Raw genomic sequence first — 12,928 nt, forward strand, 5'->3', positions numbered from 1 at the left:
ACTTTCAAATTACTTTTTAATTTGGCTAATTTTTGGATACTTACATGGATGAGAGGATGAATATTCATTCATCTCTTGTGTTGGTTATCCTCACAAGGGTTATTCCAGGTAAGTATAGGTATTAGCAACCTGAATTGATTGAAAGAATAATTCAACAAAATATTTGATTTATTAGAAAACAAACAAAAACCCACAAATGTTTTACACACAATGCAAGTATATGATCTATTTCTTGATTTGACATTTGACGGTCATGTCAAGTTCCAAATGACTGCAAGTGTCGCCATAAAACCATTAAGAACAGCAACAGTGTAATTTAGTAACAAATCTGGGTTATTTTTGTTTCTGAAATGAAAAAAATACAAGTCAGGTATGTTTGACATTTTCTTTAAAATTATGTAAAGATTGATTTTTACCTGTATAGTAGTGAAAAGATTGTTGGTGGCGCTATGCCTGGTTTGTAGGAGTTGAGGTAGGTCAGAATCAATGAGAAAGAACAACAACTGACTCCAGCGAATACTGAGAGAACCAAAATACTCCAGAAACCTACAAGAAAAGACATTTTGTTGCTGAACTGAGGGTGTCTAGCACCTAAGTTTTATATAACCGCTGTTCAAAAAATATGTGAGAAAATAGCTTAGAATGACAATACCCAGCATCTTTGCTTCTGTCCCATTCTCTTCTTTCACTCCACCTGTCCGTAGTTCTGAAAACAACAACAACTTTAATAGTAATTTTACACCACACACATTGACAATACAATTAATTCATTCATATGGGATGCACACAGACCCAGTGTCATCTTTCATGCCTCACCTCTTACTACATTGTTTTCTGTGACCACAAATTGCTACAAAGCAAAGTTAGCGAACAAAAATAGTTTTACCTTGTAGTACAGGATCCACAAGTGCACATACAAGCCCAACACCAACAACAACCAGGGCAGAAACAACTATGGACATGACTACTAGGGTCCACGTTTTGTAGCCGCTTCGATGTTTAACAGAGCCTCCGCGTACGACTGCTGCACTACGTGATATATGATCCATTTTCCTGTTTATTTAAAGTTCTAATTGCTGATTTTTTTTAGTAAGTTACAGACACAAAACTTCTGATTCAAAGTGCCTTCATGCTTTTCACTACAACTTCCGCAAACAAATGCGACTATATTCTTCTTTATCAGTAGATTAGACAACGTCTGGCGCTTTACTGCCCCTTGTGGTTTTCATTGGCATTACCACTGTTTTATTTTCCATTTTTTTAACTGATGGCCACGCAATACACTGCATTTTTAAATATACGTATGTATTGTATTTTTTCTTATACATCCACAACTTATAATAATGAAGAAATACCCAATGCTGCATGTTTAAAAATACATTATTTTTTATTGCATACCCAAATATTACAATAATAAAGAAACTGGTTAAGCCTTTGCCAATGAAAACCTAAAAAGAGACACAATGTGGGGTGAATGTAAGGAATTATAATATTTCTGATCCATTCTTGTTTAAGATTATGAAAAATTACAGATTCACATGTCACTGATATTTAATAGAGGAGAAAAATGTAAAAAAAGACCAATTATTTCCAGGAAGTAGCCTAATTGTAACAATTTTTAAATGTCAGGTGTACAGAAACTTCAAAATATCCTATTGAGAACAGTAATCTAAATACAAAATGTATGTAAAATGGATTTGAATCCTGATGCAAAAACAAAATTGAAGTGGATTACCAGTTAGATAGTCACTTCTAAATACTACTGTACATGATGGTCATCATCATAATCACTGCAGCACCCCAATAATCATATTACAATTTTTGTGATGTCATCAAGCAGTGTTTGTGTGATGTCACCTTTTAGAAAGAACATAGCTACGACTCATTTATCGTTTCAAGGATCGGAACGTCGTGCTGGACGATGTCACGAGTCTCCTTTCAGTCAAAGGCGCTTTGGAAACTAATGCTATTGGCTTATTTACAACCATTACGTAAACTTTGGACCGGACGGTTGGATTTGTTAATATTTTTTCTGATGAGTGACTTGCAATTGGCACAATGCGGAAGAAATATCATATATATAATTGCCAGACGCCATCCAGCTGTAATCAGACTTTTAATTCGTTGGGGGAACCAGAAAACTATGATCGCTATCTGGAACAAAAGAAGGCCCAACGCGCTGAAGCCATGACAATCAAGAGGTTAGCTAACCTCAAGTTGATGGAGGCCATAGCCGTCCAGGAGAAGAAGGTGAAAGGTCTAGAACTGGTCCTCAATCGACAGAAATTAATTAACGAGAACTTCCGGGAGATGGCAGACAAGAAATTGTTTGAGGAAGGAGTCCGATTTACCAAAATGAACCGGTTCAAACTAATGAAACACGCCGAAATCGAGAAACTGAACGAGCAAATCGGAGAAATGAAGAAGGAAATTCCAGAGATCGAAGACACGCTGAGTAAGTTCGAGCGCTACAAACGTAGCATTTTCAAATTAGCCGCCTCGGATAAAGAGGAAAATAAGCAAGTTCTACCGGACCACGATCAAATCCTGGAGCGTATGGAAAACCTGAGAGAGCAAAACCAGTTCTTGCTTCCTTATGCGGTTAAGAATAACTACGCTCTCCTTGGACAACAGCAGAAATTTGAAAATACCAAGAAGAAGAACGAGCAAGATCTGGAAAACTTACGAACGGAGATCAGTAGCGTCAAAGCTAAAATTGCCGAAGAAACCAAAACTTCCTTGAAAATTTCTCAAATGGTCAAACTTTACAAAGAGAACCGGAATGTCGAACTGGAAACGGAACTGGATTCGCTAACCGTCAAAGTGACAAAAGTCTATCGCTCCTGTTCCACCTCCACTCATTTCCTAAACCCTCTAAAGAAAATGAAGCGTGTAGAGGAACAAGTTTTCGCCCTCATGGGAAAAATTGACAACATCCCCAAGGATCTCCTCAAAAAACTCCAAGCCGGTTTCTACCGGCGCCGGCTACAAGAAGAAGAAAAACGAATCCAGAGAGAAAGAGAGGACAAACGCTTAAAAAGATCTCAGCAAAGAACCCAAGAAACCAAACAGAAAACCCCTAAAAGTGAGCCTAAAGACCTCCGTCCTAAGCGCGTCATGATACGTTACAAAGTAAGCGCTCGCCCCAAAGCGGCTAAAAAGGCTCACGCCACCGAGAAAAAAGCCAAAACCTTCGAAGACGAGATCTGGGACGACGTGGTGCACGCCGGAGATGGCGCTTGTGTCCTCCTACCTCGACTCAACGCGGACAAAGCTAAAACCACCAAAAAGCCTAAGGAACCCATCGTCCCGGCCGTTGACGTTAAGCAACCACGCAAGAAGGCCGCCAAGGCAGACTCGGAGGATACTCATTTGCCGCCTATTTCCGCCAAGGAGAAATTGGAGGATGAACTGGTGGCACCGCCTTATCCCATCTCGCCGCCTTGTTACTCGGACCCTCTTGGACCACTCCGTGTGGCTAAACGTGAAGCTCCGTCTTTCCGTTCTCAAGGCATCAGTAAATCTGTGCTTTTCCAACTGGGCCGGAAAAAAAGTGAGCAAACTTGGACGTGAGTGGTGTCCTCGAGAGGAGACGACAATTTGTTCAAGTCCAGAAAACTTTTTGAGTCGGAACGGCTTCTTTAAGTTGGCATTTGATTTTAGGGAATGGAATGGATTTTGTTCCCTGTTAACTCTATGAAGCACAACATGGTTCAAAGTGAGTTTATTTTCTATTTTTCCTGCCATAAATTCATTTCAGAATTCAAGGTAGTATTCCAGGTCATTCCTTAATTCATATTTTTTCTTCAATACATCATCATTAATGATAAAAAAATCACTTTTAAACACGCAAACTTCACATATTGAATCAGATTTCTTTTATTATTCCGGTCACAATATTACATTATTTCATCATCATCATCATCACAAGGACTAAATATCAAAAGGATGAAAAATAAAATTGAGAAAATAATCTTCGGAATAAATCAGCCTGGAAATATGCTCATTTCTCCAACTACAACTGTCACCAGGACAACTAATTACAGTACAAAGATCACTAAATGAGACACCAATGTCATTGTTCAGCAAGTGTGGAACTTCAATGGCACTTGTTTAAGGTTCTTAACTCATTAGAACCCATGTTCGTTGATTCCAGGTTAATGTAATGTTGGCCTCAGGCATATTTTGTTTTAGAATGCGTTTAAGTCACTCACAAAAATAAACATTTGGATTTTGTGTCCTTTACAAACACCATCTTGTTCTCTTACAAATTGTACAATATATATTTATATATCGAATAGCAACAATTACATGTAACATTACATCATTGGTAACACAAATCACAAATTCTATTGGGTCTCAAGATGTTTACACAGTTCATTTTAAACATTTAACAGGCTTTTAGAACATTTAAAGTTCATTGTAGTGTTTAAATTACTATACTAAAGGGACACAGATATTTTGAAGGGAGATTTCCTCCTTGAAGACAGCAAAGAAAACACATTTTTCATCCAAAATTTAACTTAAAGGCTTCAGCTATCTTTTTTTAATGAGGATTTTCATCCCTGGAAGACCAAAGGATGAATATAATCCAAATATGACAGCATTCTTAATGGCACACATCGAAAAAAACATGAAAAGTTACAAACAGAACCCACACATCAAGCACAAAACTCAATTAAGACACATGCATGGGGCGACAAATCCAAAAAAAAAAAAGCACAGATGGTTGGAGTTGAATATAATAGTACATCTATTTTTTACGTTTAGTAGTTTTACACAGCAAGATTGTCCACAACATTTGGTACCATTATTTAAAATAAACCTGAGGGTTTTCACGAAAACCACTTGTTTTTCTTCATTGGGATTTCTTTTTTTTTTTTTTGCATGACAGAAACGGCAAATATCAACAACATTAAATTCCAACACTAAAATTGCACTTCTGCAATTTTGGCTGGAATATTTTTCTCAATATTTTGTCTTAAATTTAGCATTTTTTGTTGTTTCATGGTCTTAAAAGTGAGCGCTAACCACACTGTCACATGCCCAATTGGAATGCTGGGTGATGATAAATACATTTCAAATCATCCAGAAGATGTTTTATTTTTTTCAGTGTGCATTTTAGACTGTGGCTATAAGCGCTAGGTGACTACACAATGTTGAATGGCGATTTAAACAACAGTAGAACACGTTTAGACAAAGATCAAGTGCTGCTGGTCCAACAGGCATCGGGTGAAGTTATTGATTGGACCAATGGCGCTGAGTGACATGGCGTTGTCCCGCCCCCAGAGCAGGTTTGGCCCAAATACCACAGCCAGGTTGCTGTTAGTCATCTTATTCACGTCACTTTTTGCTGTAACCTGTTCAAAGGAAGACAGGGAAAATGTGTTTGTATAGCACAATTCAAAAAGAAATAGGTCCCAGGAACAGTTGGATTTATTTTTCACGGTTGCACAGGACATATGCGACTTTTGTGATTTCAAATAGGAAGGCTAGATTGAAATGGCTGTGCTAATTTCCATGAAAATGTGCTTTGAGAACCACTTTTCAAGCGTCTCAAAAGCTCGTTTTGCATCTTTAAAAAGGCTGAATCTATTCAAAGATAATCATTTCGATCATTTTCTCCAAGAATGGCTGATTTGATATTAGATCATAGCTACTACCATATTTATTCGCATATAAGACGCTTTTGTCAGACAAAATAAAATGAAGACTGAATTGAGGGTACGGCTTTTATGCGCATAAAAACACGACTTGCAAAAAACCTGCAATTTGACAGCTCATTTTGAATCTTAACGATTTCAATCATTTTCTCCAAGAAGGGCTGATTTGATGTCAGACCATAATTACGACCATATTTACTTGCATATAAGCCGCTTTTGTTATAAAAATAAAATGAAGACTGAATTGAGGGTACGGCTTATATGCGCATAAAAACACGACTTGCAAAAAAACTGCAATTTGACAGCTCGTTTTGAAACTTAAATAGGCTGAATCTGTCTAAGTGGCTGATTTGATATTGGATCATACTTACCACCATATTTACTCGCATATAAGCCGTTTTTGTCAGACAAATAAAATGAAGACTGAATTGAGGGTACGGCTTATATGCGCATAAAAACACGATGACGTCACAACAACAACATGGCGCCCTTGCGTGCGCCGCGACGTTAAGACTCAAGAGAATGCCAATACAGTAATCTACTTCAAAATAGAGAAAATAAACAGATAAAACGCTATAAATAATTTATTACAACGTCTATGAATGAAATTCATAAAAAAAACATCTTGCATAAAACGCAAAAAAAGGACTTTTGCCCATAAAGTGAATGTTTGCTGCATGAAAAGCCGGCTGGAAGAGGAACAAAAGTAAGCCGTGAAAATTTACCTGTGCCAGAAAAGTGATTAAATATCTAAGGGTGGCGTAGTTCTCCTCTGGCAATGACTCCAGCAGCGTCTTAATGGCAGTCACCTGATTGTCACTGGCCACAGCTGGAACAAAACAAACCCAACAGTTAGTAACAACATCATCCACCAACATTTCTGAAAGTGCATTGTACACTCACAAGCAAAATTGACGATGTCATTGTAGAGGTGGTAAGTGAGCAGTGGCTCTGGAAGTTCTCTCAAAAACGTCTTCAAAATGACTGCCGCCAAGTGGACGTCTTCCATCTCTCGGAAGTTTACAACTTGGCCTAAAAAAACAAAAATGAAAATGCAATTTTTTTTTTGTTAAGTTATAAAAAATGTGTTTCACGAGACAGATACAAAGTAGAAAAATAGATACACCCATGTTTTGTAACTCAATAACTTAATGTATGTATATGTCCATTTGCTATGATGGTGACTTTTAAAACAGTGAAAAACATTATAAGGCAAACAATAGTTGAGATTTTTAAGTTCCAAATCAGTCTTTTTTTTAAACAAAAACAACCAATGTTAACTCATGATTGATTATTAATAACCACACTACATTTCTAATAAATAGATGCAAAATGTTCATCAATATTACCGGAATTATATCGAAGCTGAACCTCCTTCACCAAAGTCACATTGGCAGAACGCCGGAAAATCCCCTCAATTTCCAGACCTGCCAAAAACAAAACTTTAGTTTGAACCTAAATAACCCCAAGAAAAGTAGTAATTATCTTTTGGGAGCAAGTCACCTTGCTCTGATAGGAAACTTATTGTGTCCCTCATTACCACCGGAACAGCATCTCCATCTGGACTGGTCTTTCGTAACCTGACATTGCCGCAGACACACATTGCACTTCATTAGAATTCCTCTGACAATGGAGAGACGAAGTGATTGATATGAAATTTTAAAAAAAATGTCACTTGCAGGTCAAGTGGGACCCCAAAGACTTGGTTGGGGAGAGGTGGACTGCGAGGTGGTGACATTGGAGGTTGGGCGGTTGGTTTCAGGGAGGCCCGTAACTTGTCGTCATAGCTACACACACACACACACACGAAGTTATTTTTTTGGCGGAAATGTGAACAACCAAACTGTGTTGGCTACATGACCAAAAAAGTTCTTACTCTTTAACACGGGCTGGAATAATGAGCTGCTCACACTTAACTACGTCCTCCAGTTCACTCAAATAGCTCACATAGTTGATTTTCCTTCCAAACTTAAAGCTTTACCCCAAAAACACAAGAGAAAAAAATGAGATAAAAATAATAATTACCTATAAGTCAATGCTTTACGGCTGAAGCAACACAATACCTGATGATGGGCTTGAAAAGGATCAGCAAGGTCTTTATGAACATGGTTGGATGGACAATGTACAAGGCTTTGATATTCTTCTTATACCTGGCATGGGGAAAAAGAACCCCCACGATAAAATAACCAGCCCAAGAAGCGTGACTCAAGTAACATCAGGGAGTCAGGACCAATGTTCCCTCTAAGATTGTCTTCTCTGCGCAGCAGCAATTATATGGCGTGCAGTAAATAAAATCCAAAGTTTTTTTCATCTTTTTTTTATACCCTTTTCCCCATGATAGCGCCGTTTACGCGGCAGCCAGTGGCAGTATCTCTGTCCACTCTTATGTTTTTTTTGTGTTTTACAGCATGTTTTACATGAAAAATTAGAGGGAACATGCTTATGGCAGGTGTGATACTGGTGTGCCCATAGCCAGCAATGATGATGTCGCTCACACTGGTATTCAGTGTGCTCAGGGAGGTTGTCTTTCTGCCCAGACCAACGAAAAATTAGAGGGAACATTGGTCAAAACTGATGTCGCATGTGCTTGCACACCAACTCACTTCCTGTCAAACTCCCTGTAAGCATCCCGAAGCCAGCTGAGTGACGGCTTGTTTTCGCTGGTCAGCCCGTGATGAAAGTAGATTAAGGTGTAGTCACTTTCCACATACTGGTCCAAGGTTCCTTTCAGGTACCTGCAACGGACCCACAAATTCTAAATACAGTGATCCCTCGTTTGTCGCGGTTAATAGGTTCTAAGATTTGCCGGAATAGGTGAATGACAGTGATGTAGGGACTGTGTTTTTTATGGTGTCTATTTAATGTCATTTGGACTTTTAAAATCATTTCTGTACTATTATATAACTCTTGAATGTAGAAATAATGTCCAATTGTCTAATTGCCTTTCGCCTTCCCATTTTATGTTTACATTATTGGTCCTACACTATAAACATTTTCTAAAGATTTGAAGAATCCAAGTCTTGGTGTGGTGAATCCGTGAAGTGGGGAGGAATTACTGTACATCTATTGTTGCTTTTTTGTCAGTGAAAATTGATCCTTAGTTTAAAAAAAGGCCAAAGAATTTCAATGTTCCAGATCATTGTTTTGTTGGTCACATGATACGCATATTCACCAAATATCTGTGGAACTCATGATGGCTTTGTAAAAGAAATAAAACTCTTTGTACCAGACAACGGCCTTTTCTTCTATTCTAGAAAAAAACTTGGCATTTTAGACCACAAGACTCGACCTCAAACTGGTCCACCACTGAATATCGCTTGTCTGAATTGATATCATAACATTTAGACAAGACTTTCACATGCATCATGTGATTTCCTTCAACTTCTGCAATGAAGTCACCAAGAAAATAAATGAGTTCTGGCCCTATTTTGACTTGCAAATTATACACGTTCTGCCTTTGATTTGATTGGCAGGTACACACACAAACTATCAAATAAACTCAGTCTACAACTTATTATACCAAGAGCAGTGAGCAAAGGAGTAATTCTATCCCCAAAGGGATTAAAGGCCATGCAATTTAGATGCACAATGGATCGACTTACATCAGCAGTTTGTGATGATCTAGCTGATGCTGAGCAGGCATTCTGCAGGCGTTAAAGACGATCACTTTTCTGCCAAAGTTGTCGTCGCCTACAAAACAACAACAACAAAAAAGCAATACAGTTGGGAAAATTCGGCTTGCTAAAGATGAGCGCCGAATGAGAAAAGTGACCAAATAGCTCACTGACCGGCAACTTCGATAATTTGATGTCGTGCGATGTCATAGAATGGATGGTCCCAAGGCAGGTGGGGAGAACTGGCATCGAAACGCTGAGAGAGGTCAGTCTCTGATTAAAAACACATCAATACTATTAGAATACACTCAGCACACTTTAGCATACATTCATGGGTTTTTGGCAAAGTTAAATTGAATTAAATATATATATATATATATAATATGGTCAAATATAGTACTAAAATATATCCAGCTATGGTTTTAAATATAGTTGTTATTGTTTGGGTTTCATCCAATACCGGTTATTGCTCTGTTCTGGTGTTTTAATGTCACAATTTGAAGTTAATATTAGATTAGAACTTTATTCCATCCCACATTTGGGAAATTTCTTGGTTGCAGTAGCAAAGCAGACAAACAAAAGACACAAAAGACATTGTAGAGCTAGTTAAAAAAACTGGAGCCACACAAGTTTGCAAACATTAATTCATTGCTAATTATTGTTAATAAAAGGAGCATCTTCAATCGTTTTTTTTAGTATTGTTATGTATCAAAAGAGCAGTTTAATGGCGACGTGTATCTTGAAAAAAAAAAAACTAGAAGTTTTCCACATCACTGATATCTCAACACACTACTGCGCCTGCCTTTCTATACACACATTTTATTATTTCCACTTTAACTTTGCCTCACTCACCCGACTTGCTGAGAGTGGAATCATCTGCCGGCCACTGCTGATCCTCTAAGGTGGCCAGCTTCAGGTGCCCCAATTGTGCCGTCGTCGAGTCCTCGCTTAAATCCACTAGCAGCTCCGAAGACATTGCACACTGTAGGACGGCGTGGTACGCGACCACTCAAACAACAGAGCGCTGGATGGAAGGCCTGAAAGAGACAACTTGGGTGATTTAGAAGCCAGATGTGACAGTCAATGTAAATGCAGATGTAACAGGTTCAAATCCTACAATCATTCATTGTGTTCTGCTTTTTTTTGAAAATCTTTAAATTTGCTCTTCACATTTAATCATTATTTCTTCAACTTCTCCTTTAAGTGGTCGATGGGAGCAAAATATACCATATTTACTCGCATATGAAAATAAAAATTGCCTTAAAATCGTGGAATTTTACAATTTCTCACATATAAGCCACCCCCTGATTAATAATTTTCACCTCCATTTTCATGGTTTTAATAGGGAGTACAAATGTGTTACTTTGAAGGGAAAATTTTAAGAAAATTCCTCACGTGTGGTATTTCTGAAATACTATATGAATCAAAAACACATTATTAGGGTCAATATCACAAGTTATTAATTCATCTAGTAATGGTTGTTTTCTTACTGCAAAACAGAAAATAACTAACAAATACTAAATGTTACTTTGCCGACATCTCCTGGTGAAAAAGAATATAGCAACTCTTGTGCGCATATAAGCGGTAACTTTCATCATTCTTTTTAGCTACAAATACGACTTATATGCGACTAAAAATATGGCACTTCAAATTCCAATGTCACTGCAGCTATCTGCTCTAATCACATTCAGTTCCCGCTGCACTAAGTCAACACACACACACATGGACATTTCCCACCGCCCATTAACAAAGCGTTCTCATCCTGTAGTGTGGCATTATGCGAGTTGACGCATTGCTTTAAATAAACGCCGTTACTAACCAACAGGCATAGGCCATGTCACTATTGCCGACCAACCACATAGACGCATTCATGTACGTATATGGTACAAACACACATCACAGAAGAGGATGCAGATAGTGCAAGATTACTACTGTTATTTCACAGTCCAGAGCAAATGGAGCATTTTATTTTTTTAAACTGTAGTAGCGAGTCATGTTTCTTTTTATTCATACACAGCCAGTTTAAATGGGGGTGAAAGCTGGTAGTAAGCACTCATTGAAAATGAGCAAAGAATGATTTTTAATAGGATGTGAGAATTGCTGATGCGATTTCCCAGAACAACAATGCCCTTTATAGCTTCAAGTCATTTAGAGTGAGCAGCATCTCTGCTTGGTTGCAGTCAAGTATAGCGCACGTTATTTGGACTCATATTACTTGTAGACATTCATGTTGTATGCTGCTTATCCTCATTAGGATCTTACTGAGTTACAGAAAATTCCTGGAGGTATACCCTAGATTGGTAGCTACAACATTTTTTTTACATTTTTGGGCAGCCTGGCAGCTGAGTGGCCAGCGCGTCGGCCTCACGGTGGGGGACCTGGGTTCAAATCCAGGTCGGTCCACCTGTGTGGAGTTTGCATGTTCTCCCCGGGCCTACGTGGGTTTCCTCCGGGTACTCCCACATTCTAAAAACATGCATTTTAGGCTGATTGAACACTCTAAATTGCCCCTAGGTATGAGTGTGAGCATGAATGGTTGTTTGTCTCCTTGAGCCCTGTGATTGGCTGGCCACCAATTCAGGGTGTCCCCCGCCTCTGGCCCGAAGTCAGCTGGGATGAGCTCCAGCAACCCCCGTGACTCTACTTAGAATAAATCGGTTCAGAAAATGAGACATACGATTTACTTTTTTTTTTCAACAATCCTAACATGAATGCAAATTCCACACAAGTGGAAGTCAACCTGAACCTCTGAGAAAAATGTGATTACATCACAGTGCTGTTGATTCTGACTGTAACTTGACAATCTTACAAAACGCATTTATGACAAAAATAATAATAATTTAAAAAAAGATGCTGACTTGTGTCTCAATTTTGAGACACGGAACTTCATGCGTTTATTGCCCAAATGAATAAAAAATACAGGAGTCGACATTATTTTTGGGGAAATTAGTGGCTTAGAGGTCAGCATGTCTGACTCACATTTCTACACTAAAATGACGTTAACGACCAGAGGCTAATGAAGCTAACCTTAGCAGCCCTAGCTTGTAAACACATTAGAATGCCGGACATCCTCAAGATGCAACCACACCTGCTAAAAATCAAATATGTACACACGTCTTAAAAACACGTCATGTCATTCCTAATCACGTTTTCTTCGCGTTGGCAATCAGTAAAAGTACAATTTGATCGTCGCAGTAATGTATCCATTGCAGAGATCGCAATCAACAGTGAAACAAGGCAAATGCCATTTCATTACGTTGATTTAAAAAATAAATAAAAGAATAGTAGTAATAATACGGTAATTTTTTATTCACCTGGGGATCGTTGTGATGATTTTTTTTCTCGAAGCACTACGATCACAACATATACAAGCGGTGTTACACCTTTTCCGCTTTTACCGTTTCAAAATAAATGCTTCCGCTTCCAAAAGCTTCATTTTTTTTTCAAAAATCGAAGCACAATTATAATTATGGACGCGACCACATTTTTGTCCAAATTAGAACAAGTACGATATGATTTACCATGCATTTGTATTGAATGAACAAAAATAAAAAAATAAAATATTTAATCTCTAAAAAACATTCATTCAATTTCCAGACTACTTATCCTCAAAAAGGTTACGTGGGGTGCTGGAGCCAAACTATGGGCATC

General features: G+C 38.2%; 3 protein-coding genes across 3 annotated transcripts; 1 reads left to right on the forward strand and 2 right to left on the reverse strand.

Annotated features, from left to right (window-relative positions):
• Positions 1-150: 150 nt before the first annotated feature.
• Positions 151-1,727, reverse strand: arl6ip6 (ADP-ribosylation factor-like 6 interacting protein 6). Its single transcript, XM_077713729.1, has 4 exons — positions 887-1,727; positions 653-706; positions 417-546; positions 151-345 (listed from the first exon to the last, which is right to left on the reverse strand). Exons 1-4 carry the CDS (start codon positions 1,047-1,049, stop codon positions 252-254), a joined length of 441 nt encoding a protein of 146 aa, XP_077569855.1. The 5' UTR covers positions 1,050-1,727; the 3' UTR covers positions 151-251.
• Positions 1,315-5,061, forward strand: LOC144194544 (uncharacterized). Its single transcript, XM_077713683.1, has one exon. The coding sequence runs from the start codon at positions 2,059-2,061 to the stop codon at positions 3,571-3,573; it is 1,515 nt and encodes a 504-aa protein (XP_077569809.1). The 5' UTR covers positions 1,315-2,058; the 3' UTR covers positions 3,574-5,061.
• Positions 3,856-12,709, reverse strand: arhgap1 (Rho GTPase activating protein 1). The gene is made up of 13 exons (XM_077713717.1): positions 12,592-12,709; positions 10,130-10,314; positions 9,452-9,550; positions 9,266-9,353; positions 8,267-8,398; positions 7,727-7,813; positions 7,540-7,638; positions 7,343-7,450; positions 7,167-7,243; positions 7,013-7,090; positions 6,567-6,695; positions 6,389-6,492; positions 3,856-5,360 (listed from the first exon to the last, which is right to left on the reverse strand). Exons 2-13 carry the CDS (start codon positions 10,251-10,253, stop codon positions 5,193-5,195), a joined length of 1,293 nt encoding a protein of 430 aa, XP_077569843.1. The 5' UTR covers positions 10,254-10,314; positions 12,592-12,709; the 3' UTR covers positions 3,856-5,192.
• Positions 12,710-12,928: the final 219 nt, after the last annotated feature.

This window comes from Stigmatopora nigra, chromosome 1 (genome assembly GCF_051989575.1).
Source record: "Stigmatopora nigra isolate UIUO_SnigA chromosome 1, RoL_Snig_1.1, whole genome shotgun sequence".
Taxonomy (NCBI): domain Eukaryota; kingdom Metazoa; phylum Chordata; class Actinopteri; order Syngnathiformes; family Syngnathidae; genus Stigmatopora; species Stigmatopora nigra.